Source organism: Magnolia sinica, chromosome 14 (assembly GCF_029962835.1).
Source record: "Magnolia sinica isolate HGM2019 chromosome 14, MsV1, whole genome shotgun sequence".
Classification (NCBI taxonomy): domain Eukaryota; kingdom Viridiplantae; phylum Streptophyta; class Magnoliopsida; order Magnoliales; family Magnoliaceae; genus Magnolia; species Magnolia sinica.
In genome coordinates, this window is record NC_080586.1 from 74,251,976 (window position 1) to 74,274,500 (window position 22,525).

The window sequence follows — 22,525 nt, forward strand, 5'->3', positions numbered from 1 at the left end:
ATCTCGCACTAAAATGAGATGGCAAAACAGGTGGACGTCTGAAGAATACTTGTTCCAAATGCTTTCCTTCTTCCTGGCCTCATAATCATGGCATCTGTTTTCTCAGGCTTACGCTCTTCAATCACGGGCAGACCTCCCACACGTTTTTGTTGTATATTTCCATGATTATAAGAGGATAATGGACAATTGTACAATAACTTAGTTAAGACATGCTTTCTCGGAGACTTTCGTGGTAATGGTTGGTAATGGTTCAAGACTGCTTCATCAATGCGGTCCCTCTCTTAAGTTTCACCACTCATTTATGACATCTTGGCACAACTCAAAAGGATTTATGGACGACGATAACTTCAATAGGCAGCAAATGAATAAAAAGAAAATTCTATCATAGAATAAGGGCGTGGACAATGACCCCAAACAAATGAATATTTAGACTCTCTGCAAAAGGAGAAAACTGCCCCTCTCTTAAGTCTCACCATTCATTTATGACATCTTGGCACATCTCAAAAGGATTTCTGGACGGCGATACTCGAGAAGTCTACTTGGCCCAACTTCAATAGACAGCAAATGAATAAAAAGAATAGAGAGATCATTTAACATCAGGAACGTTGATTTCCACGTGTAGTTTTCATATGTGGCACGTGTTGAAAATTATGTGCTTAAAATAATAGATAATAATTAAAAAAACAGAAAATATGAATAATAAAAATAAAATAAGAAAACATGACTTATTTGTTTGAGTCTAGTCATGACTAAGTCACTCGGCTTGAAATTAAATTTACTTTCATTGAATCATTGAATCGCGTCTTAAGTGCAACAGGAATCTTGGACAATTGGCCTTCAGAATATAATGATAATTACCCAATTCCAATGGTGCACTTGCTGTACATATGTTCATTCCAACACACTAAGAGATGGAAACACAAAAAATTAACCTGATCAAGAACTCAAGTGGGCCACACCACCTTAACTTATCACTTTTAGACGCATTTGACATTTTCTGAATTCCTTGACCCATCAGAGTTTTTGATCGGGATGATTTTTTATTTTTTTATTTTTTGGTGTTTGTGAGGTGAAACTTATTGCTTGCAAGCTGATGGGCAAAGTGGATGTCACATATGCAGCAATTTGGATTGGATGCTAGTACACTGCAACATAAAGTTGGAGCCCACCGCAGTGTCCCGTAAACTCCACTCCATTCATCAATTTTGCGAGCTCATGTTAGAGTGAGAGGCAAAAAATGAGGCAAATTCAAGACCATGTGGGCCACAACACAAAAAACAGTGGAGATGGAAATGTCGACCATTGAAACATTATTATGCTCACCATGTGTTTATATGCCATCTAACCCGTTCATGGGGTGATCCCCACCAAGACAAAGCCGAACTCAAATATAAGCCCGATCCAAAACTTATGTGGGTTCTAATAAGGTTTCAATGATGGGCATTCATTTCCCACACTTTCTAATGGCATGGACCCCTTGAATCTTAGATCTGGTTAATTTTTGGGTTCTTTAGGTAAAATGAGCTAGGGAAACTAATAGTCAGAGTGGATTTAATAGGGACATCACAGTGAGGCCCACAGGGTTTCCTGTGGCAGGATCCCATTGGATTGAAGGGTAGCCTTCTCCATGGTGGAAGTTGGTTTTGACATTGATTCAAATATTGTAACAGGCTGTTTCCTCTCACTCTCTCACAATCAAGACCTTTTCATGTGACCCAATACCTAATGCATTCCTAACTCTGGTTCTGATGGAGACCTTTTATGTGACCCAATACCTAATGATGTACTCATGTAAGAAATCTCAACAGTGTGCAACAAATATCTGAAGAAAAAGAATCTTTTATAACCATAGAAAAGTAGTAGGTTGCAACCAAAACATAAACGACTCCTTTAAAGTCTTGGTAGACTCCTGAAAATGAGTTCATCTCATTTTACACCTTCACGTAGAAAGGATCTTCCACAGCTTATTTCCACTTTTTCCACAGCTGTGACCCACTTAATTTACACCTTCACGTAGAAAGGATCTTCCACAGCTTATTTCCACTTTTTCCACAGCTGTGACCCACTTAATTCAAAGTAAAGAGTAGATGTTATTCTATTCATTAGAATAGGCCACATATAGTCTTAGTCACACAAACTCTCTAATGGTCTATTTTTCATGCGGGTTACACACAAAGAAGAGTAGTATGAAATATTCCAAAGAAAGAGTATAAGAACAAATGCACTGGAGTTGAAGCGCTATCTGAGTTGAAAAATAAGTTTTCCCCAACACAACTAACTAATTAGAAGGTTAAAATACCAAAATTTGCTGACACATTTATGATATAATATAGAGGTCTCAGGTCCCACTGGTTGGACCACAGCTTATGGTCCACCTAGTGGATTACTTAAAACCTGCTAAGTGCCCGTGTGACATCCAATCCTCCTAATAGGTTGGCCCGGCCACCATTATCATCACTAATTGGTGCAAACATTTGATCTATCCATTCATCAAGTGAGCTAAATGATAGAAAATAGTACATAGCCATTGATAAATAGCAAAACACAACTGTGGCCACTTGATCAATGGCTGGGGATGATTTTTGCATGTAGCTGTGCCTCATATTGAGAGCAATCTCTTGAACAGGTTATATGCTAAGTGGAAGTTAGAAGTTATATGCTAAGTGGACCATATCTTGTGGTCCAACAGTTGTACTTGAGAGAGAGAGAGAGAGAGTAATGGTCACATACAACTAGTTGGACTCTGCATTTTTGTCCAACTAGTGGGGCATTTAATGGAACAATTTTCTCTTCAATTCAATATAAACACCTAATTAATGTTGACGAGAGAAGTTATTTCACCTGACGGATCCTTACTCTTGCTAGGGTGGTAGACTCTTAGGAGTTTCAACACCCGGTCAAGGGTTCGAGTATCCATAGGTGGTGAAATCCCACTGGTGTGAGTGTGTGGGGGTGTGTGCGCGTGTGTAAAAAAAAAAAAAAAAAAAAAAGTTATTTCACCTGCTTGGAAAGTAGAAAGGAAAAAAAGCTCACCCTCCACACTGTTCCCCTTGTTGTGGCCCACTTGAATTATGCATATGTTTGATTTTTGGGCTTCAAGCCTAGCATTTGATTTTTTCCTCTAATGTTTGGAATGGATTTTACATACTGATCAGGGTGAGCCTTGTAAAAATAAAAGGTGGACATCTCTCTTCCAACTGTTCCATTGATATGCCTTACTTGAATCACAAATCCACATGATTTTTTTTTTATTATTATTATTATTATTATTATTATTATTATTATTATTATAGGCCCAGTATGAGATTACACATATAATGGTTGGAGTGGATCTAACAAACACATTACCTTGGACCTTGCCAAAAATTACGGGTGTGCGTCTGTCTCCACCGATTCCGAGAAAAAAGGAGGCATTGGAAAAGGGAGTGGGACTACGTAGTGCAGAAGACAAGAAGGATGTGCATACAGTCTACGTTTAAAAGCTCCATGGGCCTCGCCATATGTGTTTTATCCAGGATGTTCATCCATTTTTCCAGATCATTTGATGGCATGATCTCAAAACTGATGTCGATCCAAAGCTCAAGTGGACCACACCACAGAAAATAGTGTGGACAGTGACGACCACCACCGTTGAAACCTTCCTAGGGCCAACCACCATGTTTGTTTGCCATCCAACCTGTTCATAAGATCATACATACCTGGACAGAGAAAACACAAATCACCTTGATCCAAAACTTCTATAGCCCTAAATAAGTTTTCAAGGGGAGGCATTCAATCCCAATATTGGTAAGTGGGCCACACCATATAAAACATGATACAAACATTGGTAAATAGTGAAACACAAGTATAGTCCACTCAATAATTAGCTTTTATACGTCTATTTTCCCAAAAGATGATGATCATGATACAGCCAACCTATTGAAAGGTAAGGATGTCACGCTTATTTAATAATATAGAAGTTATCAAATGATGGATTTAGCTTGTGGTCCACACTTAAGAACTCCTTTGGAATGTATAGCTTTTATGGAACGGATACGTACCTAAAAAGACACCCAACTTAAAATTTTAAAGGCTCAACCTTTAGATCTGTAATCTCACTTTAGGCCCACTAGAGTAAAAACATTTAGGCCCACATGTGATTCAAGTGAGCCACACCAATGTAAAAAGTTGGGAGACACATCCACCCTTAATTTTTTCAGGGCCCACCATGACGAGCATGTAAAATCCACTCCCAACCATTAGATGCCACACCAAGGGCTAGGCCTGATTCCCTAACATCATATACCCATACATTGGTTCAAGTATGATACACCAGAAAACAGTTTGAAGGGTGATATTTTCTTGCATGTTTCTTCCAATCGTGTGGTCCACCTGAACTAAGGATAGGCTGATTTTCGGCAACTAGATCTAATACAGGGTGACCCACTTGATGGTAGAAGTGGATTTCATATTAACTCTACATTGTAGCCCACCTGAGCTACCCACATTTTTTTTTTTCGAAGTTACTCTGAAACAATTCCTCTTCTAACATTCCCTTCCTTTCCCCACAGTGATGTATGCATGATATCCAATATATAATCCTATGGTAGGCCTAGAGCCAAAAAATCAACCTGACTTTTGATTTGAGTGCGCTTTACTAATAGAAACAGTTGGAAGAGATGTCCACCCTTGATTATTTATTCATTTATTTATAAAATAAAAATAAAAATAGGGCTCAACCATTTTGAGCATATGAAATCCACTCCAACCATCATACACCACATCAAAAGCTAGGCCTGACGACCAAAATGTAGGCCATACATGATTCAAATGGGCCATATCAAGGGAAACACTTTAAAGGGTGATCTTTCCTTCTACATTGTTTTCAATTTTCTGGTCCACCTAAACCACGGATGAGTCTGATATTTGGGCACCGTGTCTAATATAAGGTGACTCACCAGATGGTCGGGGTGATTCCCCATTAACACCACAGTGGGGCAAGCCAGCCACTCCCTGTCCTCTTTAAAATAGCTTCTCTTAGCAGCATTTATTATCATTATCTCATTAAATAGTCCTTAAACAAAAAAAGACCATTATAATCCACACAGCATTTGATGTACATCAAAAGGGTCTCATCTTAAACAAAGCTTTAGAAGCTTACTGGGAACCTAAGCCTTTGATCTGGTGGGTCAAATTATATGATGACTAACAATATCTACTTCTTGATGAAAATGGACAGTTACAAGCAATGATTTGCAATTAATGGGGGGCCATGAGGGACATGTTTGGCAGTCATAACATTAAAACTGGAATCCATGGCATCAGCCACTATCTTCATCTAAAATTTCGCATCGATAGCGTCCCTTATAAATGGCAATTTTGTACAAAAGAATACCCCATATTTGTGTCGCCCATAAAGAGGAATCAGAGGGCAAAAGATGCATCGGGATGGTGGTCACCTCATGCATTCAGTCTGTACAAGTGGGGTCCACGGTTGGATGTCCAGATCATTCACACAATGGGTCCCACTGATGATAGAAGATCCCCCCAAAAAACCTTCATGACAGGAAGCTGTCGGCCACCGGATACTCAGCTTTTTTTTAAAATTATTTTCTTAGGTCTTTTCATTGGCCATTAATCCAGGATTACTTATCTTCAATCCAGGGAGACCTTTTGAAGCATGCCATCAATAGTAGGGCCCATCAGGTTAGTGATCCATGGACCCATCAGGACACTGTACACTGTGATGCATCAACACCCTACAATTCCTTACCTGTAAAATGAAAAACAAGAACACCCACCTTGGAAAGTCATGCATTTCTGCCCATCTGTGGTGAGCCATGCAAGCATAATCCCAATGGAGATAGCCTCATAGAAAGATCAGAAAGAACGTAGCCAGATGCTATTTATAACCTTCTGTTGCAGGCTCCGTTCTAGTGCTCTCTAATGGCCCACTGTAGATGTCATTGAACGGCAGATTAAAGCCTTCGTAATCTTTCTCACCGTCATCCATGAAAGAAAACCGGTGAGGATTCCTCCACTCCATGCCTCCCTCTTGCTCCTCTCTGCTTCCATCGGAGTAGTTGTCATGATCATGATTCGAATCATGGCGGTCAAAAATGGGTGGCTCAAGAAAACTGGCCTGTGGCCCACCAGTCAACTTCGGGCCACTTCGGGCCCACCAACGGCTCTCAGTGGAGAATCCTACATGGCCTGAATCATGATGTTGAAGCATGCTGTCCTGGACGAAAGGGCTTGACGTAGACGCCTGAAAATGACTATTCATCCGATCCTCCAATGGAAAACTCCAGTTTTCCTCACATCTCGGTTTGACTTCCGTATTCTCATACGGCATCCGGACATCGGTGGTTTGCAGGTCGGCTGCCTCAGTGGGTATTGTTGGGATGCCCCTTGGATCATATGCTGGAAAAGATGGGTGGGACATGTAATACCAATCGAGCAGATATGGGTGGGTCTTCTGATCAGCGTTGATCGACCATAGAGAACCCAATTGATAGCCCATTCTAGGAATGGGCCCCACATTGTAGTGTACGTCCCTTGACAAAAAGCCGTGTGTTTCGGTGTAGCCCCTTGAATTGGGGTTCAGCGTCCATGTCCTGGTTGGCGAATATGCATGTTGGGTTTCATGGTGTTGCATCTGCCGCTCTCGGAAATTTCGGAGAGTTGATATGAATTGCTTGCCCTGTGCATTTGGTTCCCATGTAGGATAGCTGCTCTGGAAGCTGCATATGAGAGAAAAAATTAAAACAAATAAGGAATGCAGTGTGAAGCTAATGTGTGCCAATGTGGCGTGTGCGCACATAAGAGAAGAATAATTAATAGTCCACATTCAATGTACATTTGTGGCCCACCTGATCAGTGGAACAGACTGAGTTAGGTCGGGGCACATTCAAAATCCGGGCCATGGTGCAAAAAGCAGAAGGATTGAAGATGTTGGAGTGATAAAGTCCCTTGATATACATTGATACACCACACTCTCACAGCTTAAGCTTTTGGAGTAAATGGTTGTTTGACACTTTTCTTCACATTATTATCATCAAATCATTCTCTACTGAAGAATCCAATTATCCAATTAAAACAGAATTTCTCCTTTGAAATGTGAACAGTATGTCTTATTCTATTTTAACCTTTCTTCTTGCCGGCGACAAAGATCTAGGGTTGTGCATTCAGTTTAGTTTTACTGTGGACCCATGGTTGGCCCTCCAGATAGACAATCCAGAGTCCCCAACCATACCACCAATAAAAAAGTGGAGTTGCAAAGAATCAGGACTAGTTCATTGAGAGATGGGCAGGAGTAAGCCTCCCTTCTTTTTTCTTTCTTTTCTTTCTTTTTTTTTTTTTTTTAATGACGATAGGGTGTGCCCGTCCCTTTTTAAGGCGAGACTATTCCCTGCGGACGCACATAATCACCCACAAAACACGTGCATCGGGTAAAGCATGAAGAAGGAATTGAACTCGTGCCTGTGGGGAGCAAACCCACAACACTAGCCATTCACCCAAACCCCAGTGTAGGCTTAAAGTACAAAGTACAAACTAGAAGACAGGATTCAAGAATCTAAAAGTGTAGGCTTAAAGTACAAACTACAAGACAAGATTCAAGAATCTACAAGTGTAGGCTTAAAGTACAAACTACTCTCTCTCTTTCTCCCCTACAATTGTACAAGTCAAGAATCATGTCTTCTTCCAAATCTTCTTCTTTGAGACCCAAGTCTTAATGACTTCGGTTGGAAGTACGGGCACTATCGTAATGCTACCGAAAAGGCTCACATAGTGTGTGAGTTATGTGGGTTTGTAAGTGCCAGTGACATCACACTACATAAGCAACATAATGCAGGGGCATTTTCACACTGGGCTCGAGTGAGGTCGCCTGTTGGATGCAGGAGCACACTCGGGGTGGGTGACCCATATAATTTGGAGCCCACGGGGGAGGTCTCGTGTTCGAAATTCCTTACCAGGGGTGAGTAATGCGCATTTCACACCTGGCTCAAGTGGGGTAGCCCGTGGGATGCGGGGACACACTCGGGGTGGGCGGCCCATGTGACTTGGGGCCCACGAAGGGGGTTCGGCCGAGGTCCTAACCCATGAGATGTGGGGCCTGGGCTATGAGATAAAGGGATTAATTCGCCATACTCTAACAGTTCAAACTTTTAGAGCAAGTGGTTAATTGTCCTGCATCAAATTGGTATCAGAGTGGGAGGTCTCGTGTTCGAGACTCCTCACCGGGGGTAATTAATGCAGGGGCATTTTCACACTGGGCTCGAGTGAGGTCGCCTGTTGGATGCAGGGGCACACTCGGGGTGGGTGACCCATGCGATTTGGAGCCTACGGGGGAGGCCTCGTGTTTGAGATTCCTTACCAAGGGTGAGTAATACGCATTTCACACCTGGCTCAAGTGGGGTAGCCCGTGGGATGCGGGGACACACTCGGGGTGGGCGGCCCATGTGACTTGGGGCCCACGAAAGGGGTTCGGCCGAGGTCCTAACCCATGAGATGTGGAGCCTGGGATATGAGATAAAGGGATTAATTCGCCATAGTCTAACAATTCGAGCTTTTAGAGCAAGTGCTTAATTGTCCTGCATCACAACACCTTGCACATATGTCAGGATCAAATGCAAGAGCATGTCCCAATATTACTCTAAAAATCCAAGGAAAAATCATGGAGTACATGGATAAACAATCAAGAAAAAACATGATAGTGTCGTACTTTGAGAGGAATTTATGAAACAAGAAGCATATACGAATAGAGATGTGGATGAACCTAGCCTTACCCCCACTACGTCGACCGGCTGGTCTAAACCAACGTTCTCAAAAAGAGCTCATGGGCATGGACTCATGGATACATGATGTAAATCACATCCCGAGGATGTGGTCGACCAAATGGGTCAGGATAAAGGACCCGCTCAAAACATATTACAAAATCGATATAAGTAAAGAGATAGGAAAACCATGATTCAATATATCACCAAGTGGTTATACTCAACCGATGTTGCTTTCAACACTATTAAGTTGAAAAGCTTCAATGTTATGGTTGAGATAATAAATTTTATTGAAATTTGAATACCAGTTTTCTAGGCTACCCGTCAAGAAAGATATGTTATAACAGGAAAACCAGGATGAAAAAGAGTACTTTTCATCATATTCTTCATATAGAAAATCTAAACATGCCAAAAACAACAACAACAATGACTATCATTCGTACCTTAAGAATGATTTCTCCATTTTCCCTTGAGAACTCCTTTGGACACGTGCACTATTGTATGGTGAGCCATAGTTGCTATTTCCATGGCTTTCAAAGTCAAAGGTACTTAAGCTGTATGAAGGGGAAAAAAAAAAGATGTAATGAGTTGACAAGCAAACATAAATTTCACAGGTAAGTAGAAGATTAAATCTTTCCATCCCAAAAGCACATCCATTCACAAAATCCCACCTGCGCATCAGGTGGCCCAACCATATAAAGACCTAGCCATAAAATAAGGATGGTACACCTATCAACCAGACAGTACATATAAATGTGGAACAATGGCGGTTTTCTCAAAATGTTTATTGTTTAAATACATGTGGCCCTTCAAATGAATCGGCAAGCCTGAATTTGAGCCAGGTCATCTACACAGCAGGGCCTGCATGATGAACAGCTCACATCTACATGTACCAGGTTGGCTTGTGTGATCTGCTTTTGGAGCGGGATGTGGAGCGGTGCATGTGGGATTGGAAGAACTACTTACCTGCAAACATCACCAACACCATCAACACCCACTGTAAAATCTGAAACGAACTGCAAAATATTATCGACGTGCTGACAAGCAAACAAAGAGAATCAGGACTGCAGTTGAGGTGAATGGTCCCAAAAAATGAGATTAAGCTCATGAACAACAGCTAAATTTCGCACCTTTGGTACAATGAATAGAAGTAAATATGGTGTAAGGAAAATTGAGGCCATCTCCTCCAATAACATCATGCCAGTGTACTGCATTGTTGAGCAGAGAAGTGTCATAAAGCATAATACTGGTTAAAATCCATCAAGCAATTTGCAGTTCTTGTAAGAAACATTAATTTTAGGGTCCTGCTGCACCTCTTTGTGCAAGTTCAAGTGGGGCCAAGATCCATGTCATTAATCAAAAAGGCAGACCGTGAATTGGGGATGCCCAAAAGATCTCTCAAATTATAAGTTCCTAGACATTCAATCTTTCGCCTTCACTCCAGATTTTTAATCATTTCCCTCTTCTTTTCTTAACCACCTAAAATGTAGGCCATTGATCAAAGGGCTGCACCACATCCACCTTTACTAAGTTGGCCCATCAGGACACTACTCATTCTTATTCTCATTACCTAAATTTCCTCAACAAACAGATGCGACAAATTCACAAAAGAGGATTACAAGAAACTTAAAATCTGGCACAAAGGAACATTACCCCATCAAAGGGATCTTATTCTGCTTACAAAATGTTCTGGTAGGGTTTCTATCTTATGTCAAAATGGACAGGGAAATTTCCTTGAAGACATTAAGATGGATATTTTGGACTAGCTTCACCAGCAAGAGCTACGAACTTGATATTATCACAGTCACTACTAGCCACATTGAAACTACTGGTGAATATTAAGTGAAAATAAATGGCTGTTAGAAAGAACTGACATCAAGGTATCCCGTATCGGTATTGGTTGGCGTAACGGTGCCCTCCGATGCCGATACGGATACGGGGGTGTAACGGCAATACGGGGGCGTAACGGCCCGTAATGATGCAATTTATTTTTATTTTTTTTTTTGTCAAAAAAATTATGGATTAAATCCGGAATATTCTAAGCATTCCAAATATGCATTCATTTATAAAGTGGAACATGTTTATGGTGGTATAACAGTCCACTCTTTGGTGAGAAGTTGTATCGGACTGTCTGATGAATTTATGAACCAGATAACCTGGATTTGACTACAAAATTCATATATTTAATTTTCTAAATATCTAATTTATATACTTAATTTAATATCATTTCTCCCAATAGTTCTTTAAAAAAATTAAATTAAATTCAGGTAGATGGCGTTGCCAATTTGGGGCTAACTTGGAGGACCAATCCATGCCCCAAATCAGCCTCAAATTCATGCAATTTATTGGCATTATCCAACTTATGAATTGGTGGACATTTATTGGATAGTGAATCATGAAAAAAATCAAAAGGCCCTATTTTAAAAAATAAGCGTCCACAAATTAACAATTAAAACTATTCAAACAATTTGATTTTGGCATTGTGAGTTAGCAACTACAGTCCATAATTTAATTGGTAAATTTTAAGTTAATATATGTCTCGTGTACAATTTTTTTAGGGCCCAAATTAGGCGGGACTCAGACTGTGAAGTGTAGCACACGAGTGTCAAAGTTTTTTGGGCCCCACATTGATGAATGTGTTATATCCACACCGCCCATCCATTTTGCCAAATAATTTTAGGGCATGAGCCCAAAAAATGAGGCAAATCCAAAGCTCAAGTGGACCGCACCATAAGAAACAACAATAATTAAACGTCTACCATTAAAAATTTATTGGGGGCTGCAGAAGTTTTAGATCAAGCTGATATGTGCGTTTTCCCTTCATCCACGTCAGTGTGACCCAATTAACAGGTTAGATGGAAAATAAACATTACAGTGGACCCTAAGAAAATTTTAATGGTGAGCATTCTATAACCATTGTTTCCTATGGTGTGGTCCACCTGAGATATGGATCTTACTAATTTTTTGGATCATGACCTAAAATGATGTGGAAAAATGGATGGACGACATGGATAAAATACATACATTATGGTGGGGCCCACGCGGCACGTGGACCTTTTATTAAAAAGAAAACTCGGTGGCTCACGTAGCCTCTTTGGAATGGAAGCTAATTGCGCACCGAGTAAACTCTGTAGGGTCCACGTGATTTAGATATTTTATCCACTCCTACCATCCATTTTACCAGATAATTTTAGTGCTTGAGCCCAAAAATGAAGCGTATCCAAATCTCAAATGGGCCGCACCACGGGAAATAGTGTGAATTGAATTTCTACCGTTGAAAATTTATTGAGGGCCACTGAAGTTTTGGATAAAGCTTATATTTGTGTTTGCCCTTCATCCATGTTTTTGTGATATTATGAACAGGTTGGATGACAAATAAATATCACTGTGGGGCCTAGCAAGGTTTCAACGGTGGAAATCATTATTCCCACGGTTTCCTGTGGTATCGTCCACTTGAGCTCTGTATCTGTTTTAATTTTGGTATCAACCCCTTAAATGAGTTGGAAAAACGGATGGACGGTGTGGATAAACCACATACATTCACAATGGGCCCAACAGAGTTTACTCGGTACGATAAAAGAGTGCTGCGTAACTTGTACGTAGTCCGATTTCCTTTGGAATGAAAAGAGAGCGAGAGAGGGCTCTTCGACTTCGCTACGATTTCAAATGGAGGGAGATGCGAGGGCTCTTAGATTTCGCTGCGATTTCAAATGGAGAGAGATGCGAGGGCTCCGTGCACGAAACCCTAGCAAGGAGAGATGTGCATGGCTCTGTGCTCGAAACCCTAGTAGAGAGAGAGAGATAGTTCTCCGATTTTGAAACCCTAACAGAGACAGAGTCACAGAGATGCTAGTCGGCTAATGGAGATGAGAAGAAGAAGAAGAGGAAAATAAGAGAGAGAGAGAGAGAGAGAGAGAGAGAGAGAGAGAGAGAGAAACAGCCATGCAGTCCATTCCTTTTTCCGATACCGAAATGAAAAAGAAGAGAGAGAGAAGGAAACCGAAAAGAAAAAGAGCGAGAGAGAGAGAGAGAGAGAGAGAGAGAGAGAGAGAAGAAGAAGAAGAAGAAGAAGGGCCGTAGCCGCAGCAGTCCGAGAAGGAGGAGGAGAAGAAGAAGAAGAGAACAAAGAAAAAGAAAAAAAAAAAAAAAAAAAAAAGGTATACTTTTTTTAATTCTTTATTCTTTTTTTTTTTTCTTTTCTTTTTTTCCTATTTTCTTTAGGCCCATAACAGTTGTTACAGTACCGTAACGGCTGTTATGGAATGTAATGGCCGTTACGGGCACAAAAAAGAGGGAGTGGCCGTTACGACCTACGTATCGGCCGTTATGGCCGAAACATAACCGATTTAGAATACCTTGACTGACATTGTGTATTTTCGGAACATGACGTGAAATGTTTTGTGTCAAGTAGATTGACAAGCTGACCCATGTAAACAATGTGTCGTTTTATGAAAGAACGCACCCAATGCAAATATCACTATTATAACACTTGGCCTCAAAAAATCATTGCAAAAGCCAACATGAACATAATAATACTACAGTTGTGGTACGCCCTGCCACAAGTAGATCCCAGTTGAGCTGCATGCAGATACACATGCAAATGTATATGCATTCAAGACCCAAGCAGCCCATCAGGTCAGGCCATAGTACACCTCAAAATTCAGGCCAGAGTCACATTGAATGTGGCCTTTTGCAAGCTTTTTAACTCTCTATTTTTTTTTTTCATACAATGGCTCACCGGATAAGTTGGCCAGGCCCAATCTTAGGCCAGGGCACATAGGAAGGATAGGGCCTACCTGATGGAGGGCTCAAATCTGACATAAATGTGCCATATTGGAATGTGTGGCTGGATCCACATGCATGCATGCTCACTTAGCAAACCTCTATAAAAATAAAAGCCTCAAAGAGTTGGATTAAGTAACACAAATAATAGGGAATGCAATGGCTACCCCCACCAAATGAATGTTTGCTTAGCAAAACCATATAAAAACAACAAACTCGTGGAGTTATAGGTAACAATCAAACAAGGCATTTTACGTAACAAAATAGCAAGTCTTGATGCCCTTGTTTTTGCCAAGTACAATCTGTAATTCAGAGTAAGAAAGAAATTAAGAAGAAGCAAAATCTAGATCTGGAATGTTTCAGAAGCAGGTCAGATGATGAGTGAATTACTCAGAAAGACGATTCAGCTCTTCCAACTGACCAAACTTGGTCGATACTTGGTAATGATATGTTTGAAGAAGATGAAAACAAGTGCGTGCAGCAAGAGCCTAATGACAAACCGAAAAAACAGAGTAACTGTTTACATTTTAAATAAATCATATCAATTCAAGCTTATAGTTTTCAGGTATTGGATGTGATACAAATATCTTACTCACAGCCAAAAATCCTCCAAAATGGAGGAGGCTACAGAAGATTTTGAAATAGAAAATGTAATCGTGGCCAAAAAGCCTCCAACATGGAGAAGAGGAAGGACACTACTGAAGATTTTGAAATAGAAGATGTAGAAAATGCATACATGGATCAATTGGAAGAAAAGATGTTGAAGACGACCAAGATGATGAAGATGATGCAATATAATGAAACAGAAATATATATATATATATATATATATATATATATAATTTTGAAAATTTTGTTAGCTTTTTTACTATGATTTGATGAAAAATAGTAACCTTATAATATATGATTTACCCTTTATGATTCTACAATGTGATTCAATTTTCAGAAAATAGATCCCAAACATGCACAAGAGCCTCACAAGATGAGTTCGTCAACCAGCCTTTGGGTCAGGGCACATACATGTGATGTGGCCCACCTAGCTAATGGCCCAAGTCTGGCATATGCATACATGTGTAGGACATTTAAGATCCGCATGTATAACCGCACAGAAAAGATACTAAAACAATAAAAAATTGAAAGAGAAAAAATCAGTAACACTATAATGGGGTATATGATCGCTACTCTCACCACATGTGTGTCCTTTAGCTAAGTTCCATAACAATAACAATAACAACCTAAAAGAATTACATTATTCGATTACAAATATCTACAACAATAACAACCTAAAATAGATACAAAGTAACACTATAATAAGGAATGCTATTGCTACTGGGAAGAATAGCCACTGTAATACACATGATGAGCCGGTTGGCAGTTGATCAACCTGAATTTTGTGCCAAGTCATGCAATAGAGCCCATTCGATTTATGGGTCAATGTACAATGAGGGTCCAAAAAGGTGCGAATGTAGGCCTGACCATGTAAGGCCCAGTAGGATTAAGGCCTGGTTAATAGTAGTGTTAAGAGAATCACTGGGGTTAACCATGGTACCAATTAAACAAATGGAGCCATAGGGAGTGGTAACAACACTAGCATTGGAAAAAGGTGATAGAGGTGAGTTTCCTTGGGCTCTTCAAATGCTTGAGAACTAGAGATAAGGACGGTTTAACCGGATTGAAAGCAGTACTTTAAAACCAAACTGGAAAAGACAGTTGGACCAGTTGGGACAGAACCAGCAAAGTAAACAATTCAGGTCACCAAGATATAGTTCGAACTGTCTGTTCCTGGCCCACACATCGGGTTGCACATTTTGAATGGCTGGGCCGGCCAGCCAGTTCAACTATTTGTGGGTAAAATCCAAAATGCATTTTGCAGGGTTTGAACCCACAATCAATGTTGTAGAAACCTAACACACTATGAACTGCCAAAGACATTAAGCTATGTTGTTCCTATCATCTTATTTAAACATATCGTTGGTCAAAACAGTTGCACCTGTTTGGACCAATCCACCGACAGGAGCAAGTCAAATTCCAGTCAGGGTTTTAAAGAAGTCCAAAAGGGCTTGAAGACCAAAGTCATGGAATTTGACTAAGATAAAAGCATCATGTAATCATTGTGGATTAGACAAATTAAAACAGCACAAGGATAAGGAAATGAATGATAACTTGCAAAGCCATATCATTTAATTTTAACTGCCAAACACAGTACCCATATTATCAAAATACATTCAGTTTTTATTTTTATACATGAAATAACTACTACGTGTTGCCAGATGTTGAAAACAAAACAAGTGAATTGGTATCTTTATTGATAAGAACTGGAAGTGGTGTAATAACCCAGATAGTCAAGGTTGTAAATCCTGGGCTTCGCCAAGAAGAAAGAGAGAAAATGATTGGCATGTGAAAATGGTATATAATAGCTATACTGAAGGACTCTCATGCCACTTCTCTAACAGAAAAGGGCTTACAATGAATCAGATAACTCAGTAGAAACTTAGCATTAGAAACGGATGAAAGCAATGAACTTTTGTTATACCTGAAATAAGGTTTCAAACTCTGTACGGACTGAATCAGTATTTTCTTTACCACGCCATCGCTTTGGCACATAATGCGTATGCTGGACAACGAGAGACATTGCCCCTTCTGGATCAAGGACCTGAAACTCATTGGCCACAGCAGCCCTACTGATAGCTGTCACAGTCCCAAAAACCGCAGCATACCAAAAGAGGTTGCGACCAAATATCTGCATATTGCATTAAGATGCTACGGTATTGTAAAACCTAACCAGTGGATTTTCCAATCCTAAAAATGAAAGAGCTACAGTCTAGTGGAATTATAGGGTCTTGAGCCTTGGAGAACATAAGTTTGCCGATGCCTCCCAATTCCATGCAAGTTGGGCCCATGGTTCAGTGATCCGGACCATTGATTTGATGGCTGCAGTGCAGACGGGTGATGCCCCAACAATTTCCCAGGAACATCCTGACTCTTCAAGCATTGAACTGCAAATAGACAGTTAACAAAATATACAGCAACAGTCCACATTCAACAGAAGAGGCCAATGATTATGAGTATGATTTGATAATCTGGAAGATCTTCAAGACAACCTTTAAGAGTTTCCACTACACATTCACACACACAATGCCAATCAGATCAACGGTCTAGATCGCATATAGTAGCGTGAAGCATCAGGAGAGGTGGAAATGGATTCATGTGCAAGAGCAAGGAAGCATTTGTTTCGGAATGTTTCAATATAAACAATAGGAAGTGGGAGCAGAAGCACATGTCCGAAGTGGAGCTGCACTTGCATAGAAAATTTGTGCAGCTTAGGGATCACCCAATAAATAAATGAAAGAGCTATATATGTGGAGATTGGAGCATCGGCAAGCTGGAGAGGTGAGGCTACCCTATAATCCCTATTCAGCGTAAAGCATCACAGTGTCGTGAGTAGTGACTTTACATGACCCTCTAGCAGAGACTCTTCCAGGAATGCAATGATGATCAGAATAGCAGCGAAGCCACCAGAAACAAAAGAAATGAATTTGGCAATTAGGGTAACAATAGGAGAGGGGAATTGCTTTAGATATTCAGCAGCATGTACAACACTACTGTCAATCCGGTGTCTGAACAGATGATCGACCTGAAATGCAAACAAGAAACAACATCAGTTGAAATGTGTACAAATCAATGTATAAAATGGAATAGCTTGAGAGTTGAGACTGATGGTAGCAAAAGAAAACAATCTCTTTCCATCCAATTACAATAAATCAAATATTGATGCATTTGGTATTCAATGCATACTAAGTTTACATGCTTCATGCCAATTTAAGTAAAAAAGAAAAGAAAAATCGTACAAAAATAAACTTGAGAAAAGCTCAATTGAACTTCATTGACTCTGATAACCAAGATTGCCAGCAACATGAATACTTAAAACAATTAGTGCCCGGTGATGGATATGACACAACATGGTGCGGTTGGAGGAAGAATGCCGTGTGGCGAAGGGGTGGAGTAGGACAATGTTTATGGCTCTGAATTTCAGAATCTTTTGAAAAATAGAGAACATCAGATGTGTCATGCTAAATCACCTACCTGAAGAGCGAACAAGCTAGACTCGGATCAATCTTATAGTTATACCTCAGTGTACAAACAAAAAACTTAAATAAGTGACAAAATGAAGCATTCCTTCAAAGGGGTCCTTAAAAAGAAGGGGGGAAAACAATATAAGGGGTTCACGAGAAAAAGAGAATACGAAAATAACCAATGGTGTTGTATGTCATTAAGTGGGAGTATCCAGACAGTCTCATAGTGCTGCCACACATTTTGACTAGAGGAATTATATGATCCTATACTCAAGGATATGAATAGTTTACTTGGATTTTCAGTTTCTAACTTTGTACTGGTGTTGTATGTCATTAAGTGGGAGTATCCAGTAACTGTGTTGAGGAAAGACAGTCTAATAGTGCTGCCACACATTTTAACTAGAGGAATTATATGATCCTATACTCAAGGATATGAATAGTTTACTTGGATTTTCAGTTTCTAACTTTGTACAAACGATGCCCACCCAATACTGCACAAATCCAAAAAAAAAAAAAAATGTAGTTGATGCAAAATATGCCCAAATGAAACACAAATCAAGCATTGATTTGGCCGATTTGGAGTTATCATGTTGATTCGACACCATTACAGCAAGAAAAAAACAAAATAGAAAAATTAATGCCTCCCATTATTACCCTTTTTATTAATTTCAACTATACTGCCTACAACTTTTTTATTCTTCAATTTGAGTCCGAATCACGTGTTCTGATCTTCCAAACAACTAAAATATGGTCAGAAATTAGTTTAAAACAATCCCAAGCAAGAAAAAATCTTTTTTAGAAATGGGAAAAATGAAAAAATGGGCTGGCCGGCACACTTAAATACCTGTATTAGTCACAAATAATAAGGCAGCCGCGTATTGGTGTCAATAAGGCCCGTATTGGCCAATACAGACTGATGCAGGACAATTAACCACTTGCTCTAAAAGCTGAAACTGTTAGAGCATGGCGAATTAATCCCTTTATCTCATAGCCCAGGCCCCGCATCTCATGGGTTAGTGATGAGGACATCGTGCACACGCACGCCAGCACACCACCACCCCTATGCACGTACGTACGCAGAAGGAGGACCCCACCATCGATCTGGCTCGATGACGACGTCCAGGGAGGGCCTCCTACCTAGAAAACAAGTTTTGATTCAAAAAAGTGGGCCCGATATTCAAGAAAAGCCCATCATGGGATCTCATGATTGTGGCCCACTCGTCGGATTGATTTCATATTTTAGGTTTTGCTTATTGTTATTATTTAAAACATTGTGAACGCTTTAGATTTCTGTTTGATCTTTATTTTAGTTTACTTCATCGCCAAGTAATAGGTTGCGCACATGGAGCAAGTTTTGGGGTATAGGATTTTCCCTATAAATAGGCACCCCTTGTAGTTCTTTTGATTCATTGAAGTTAATAAAAAATTTCTGCTTTATTTTTCTGTTCTCTTCGTGAGTTGTGGAAGAATTCAAAAGTGGGTGCGAAGCCCTCCCTTTTCGAAGGGCTAACTACCGTGGTGCAAAGCCACATCGATCCCAATTCACCCCCATCTTCCATCATCTTTTTTTCCATCTTCCCCCACCATCCATACTTCGAATTTGTCCTTTTGTTGCATCAGATTTCTTCATTACAGTAGGTTTCCAGATTTCGGCCCGCAGGTGAGCTGAAACTTTGACGGAGCACCACACACAAACCGTACAACGGATCGAGCTGAGATTTGAGGGTTTTAGAGTCCATCCCTGACCGACCAGGGCCAAGGTGGCCTTTTTCTAAATAGTGGGCCCCACACACGTGCGGCCGGGATCACACGCACGTCCGTCTGGGCCATTGTTGCTGTCCACACGCGGGATCATCTTTTAGCTCAGGTTTTTATCCTCTTTTATCCTCTCATAGCCGTTTTTCATGAATCCTAACCCTAAATTACATGATCCCTAATTGATTTGCCCATTTTTATCACCTTAGGGTTCCTTGAATTGAAATCAGAGAATCCCTTGGATTAGGGACTGATTTTTATGCATGAGTAGTTGATTTTATTTTCTTTTGACATTGTTTGGTTTATAATTTTTATTGGTCCAATCCTAGCCTGTGTCGGCTTGGACCCGCATAGATTCCCCTTTTTAATTGAATGTTTGGATTTTCATGTGGGACGTGGAATTTGTATGATTGTTTCTAAATTGGTAGGATCTAAGCCTGAAATCTTGCATATCATATTTAATTTTCCATGTCCTGCATCAAATTTGGTATTAAAGCCTAGGGTTCTTGTAGGGGAACTCACCACATATTTAGGGTTTAGTTTGTTTGAGTCCTTCATGCATTCAGTCCATCATATATAGCTGAATTTTAGTAACAGTGTGTAGTCTCCTTCATATAGAGTCTCGTAGGGTCATTTAGTTTTTAGACACATATAGTTGTCATAGCAGGTCCTTAGGTTGAGCAAGTCAGTGTATGCCCACACGTACGGGTCGCAGTTTCAGTTTGCACCCCACACTAAACATGGAGCAACTACAAGAAACAGTGGCCAAGTTAGCCCAGCAAGTTGAGTCCTTGAATAAGCATTTGGAACAACACATAGATAAACGCCTCGAAGAAATAGAGGCCTCCTTCAGGGCAAACCCCACCACTGGGGAGGATGTCCAATCTCAAGCAGTTGGTCAGGAGGTTGGACCAAGGAATGGAGGCGGCCAAGGAGCTGGTCATGGGTGCGTACCTGTGCACCCACCCCGTGAGGGACATCATGATCAATATGACCCAGATGCACAACTCTTCAATGGAGTTAGGGTAGATGCCCCTACTTTTGATGGCCACTTAGACCCTAAAGCTTTTTTAGATTGGTTGGCGGATATGGATCACTATTTTCAGTGGTATGATATGTCAGATGCTCGACGAGTCCGATTCGCCAAGATGAAGCTTGTGGGTCAAGCAAAGAGGTTTTGGGCGACGGTCGAGTGAAAAAAAGAAAGAGCGAGGGAACTCCCAATAATCCATTGGAGAGAAATGAAAGAAACGCTGAAAGAGAAGTACCTCCCTTTCTCTTATCGCATGCGGTTGATTGAGGAGTGGCAGTCTCTTCGACAGGGTTCCATGAGTATTGCTGACTATATTGAGAAATTCGAAGAGTACTCGACCCGCTGTGAGTTTGATGAGGACCCCGTACTCACCCTTGCTCGTTTTAAAACGGGCCTCCGTCCTGACATTAGGAGAGAATTGCTCGCCAAAGACATAGACACTATCGAACAGTTTTACCAAGTAGTATTAGATGTCGAGCAATACCTTAAAGCATCTGTGGGAAGGCGGTTTGACTTTCGCGAATCCAGTACTAAGGCCAACCCCTCTGGGGCTAGACCTAACACGGGATTCCAAAACAAACCTTCCCCTAATGTTCAGCCCAGACCTAAGGATGATAAGGGTAAAGAGATTGTCGAGTCTAGTTCACTTGGAAGTGGGGCCACTAGGTGTTTTAGGTGTCAGGGGTTTGGTCACTTTGCTCACCAGTGCGGCACGAGAGATGGCACCAAAATACTCCTTATTGATGGGCAAGTAGAAGTAGTGTCCCCAGAGAGTGATAGTGAAGAGGAGGAATATGAGTCAGTCAGAACCCCTAGTGATGAGGAAGAGGGAGCACAAGAGTCTGTGACTCTCACAATTGTGCGTTGCACCCTGGCTCAAGCCAAGAACACTGATGACTGGCGCCGCAACACGATCTTCTACACTTATGCAAAATGTGGGGAAAAAAGCTATAAGATGATCGTGGATAGTGGTAGTTGTGCCAACGTGGCATCAACTAGCACTGTGAGTCGTTTGGGCTTGAAGCTGGAAGCCCATCCTCAGCCCTATAGAGTCTCCTGGGTTGATGAAACATCTATTCCAGTCTCGCACCGCTATCTTGTCCCTATTCAGTTCGGATCTTATAAAGACACAATTTGGTGTGATGTTGTTCCTATGGATGTGGGTCATGTCATTCTGGGTAGGCCGTGGCTCTATGAGAGGGATGTTACCATATTTGGTCGTTCAAATGTGTGTACATTCTGGTTTGAGAGCAAGAAGGTCAAGCTAAATCCTCTGACACCCAAGAATACAACTGGAAAAGAGTTCACCACACAGTGTGGTGTGAGCGGCCCAAAAGAAGTGAAGAAGTCCAAGTCCAAGTCCAAACCGCTCCATATTTTGAATGCCAAAGACTTTGAGCGAGAGACGGAGGTGGACTCGATGATATACGCCCTTGTGGCTAGGGAGAGTGTAGCAGAGACTAGCGTAGAGTTACCCACTGAGGCCATTCAGGTAGTATATGAGTTTCGTGATGTTTTTCCTGATGATTTACCAAATGAGCTTCCCCCTATGAGGGATATACAGCATGCCATTGATTTAATCCCTGGGGCAACTCTACCAAACCTCCCACATTACAGAATGAACCCGAAGGAGCACGCTGAGTTGAAGAGGCGGATTGACGAACTCCTAGAGAAGGGTTTCATTCGAGAGAGCATGAGTCTGTGTGCCGTGCCCGCCCTTCTTACACCTAAGAAGGATGACACATGGAGGATGTGTGTTGATAGTAGGGCCATCAACAAAAATCACAATCAAGTATCGATTTCCCATACCGCATCTTGATGACATACTAGATATGATGGCTAATGCTGCTATCTTCTCAAAAATCGACCTCAAAAGTGGGTATCACCAAATCCGTATACGCCCTGTTGATGAGTGGAAGACGGCCTTCAAAACGAAGGATGGGCTATATGAGTGGCTAGTTATGCCTTTTGGGTTAACTAATGCCCCAAGCACTTTCATGCGTGTGATGACCCAAGTGTTGAGACCCTTCATGGGGAAGTTCCTGGTCGTATACTTTGATGATATCTTGATTTATAGCACAACTAAGGAGCAACACGTCAACCATTTGAGGAAGGTTTGTGGGATC

At 41.0% G+C, this 22,525-nt stretch overlaps 1 protein-coding gene across 1 annotated transcript in view; it reads right to left on the reverse strand.

Moving 5' to 3' along the window:
• Positions 1-5,213: 5,213 nt before the first annotated feature.
• The window catches only part of LOC131226203 (autophagy-related protein 9-like), a 41,096-nt gene continuing 23,784 nt past the window's right edge, over positions 5,214-22,525 (reverse strand). Inside the window, exons 6-11 of the mRNA XM_058221968.1 lie at positions 16,993-17,172; positions 16,072-16,278; positions 9,887-9,964; positions 9,723-9,793; positions 9,200-9,310; positions 5,214-6,722 (exon numbers count right to left, since the gene is read on the reverse strand). Of these exons, the coding sequence (XP_058077951.1) occupies positions 5,882-6,722; positions 9,200-9,310; positions 9,723-9,793; positions 9,887-9,964; positions 16,072-16,278; positions 16,993-17,172 (1,488 nt within the window). The 3' untranslated portion in view covers positions 5,214-5,881. The remainder of the gene's footprint in view (positions 6,723-9,199; positions 9,311-9,722; positions 9,794-9,886; positions 9,965-16,071; positions 16,279-16,992; positions 17,173-22,525) is intronic.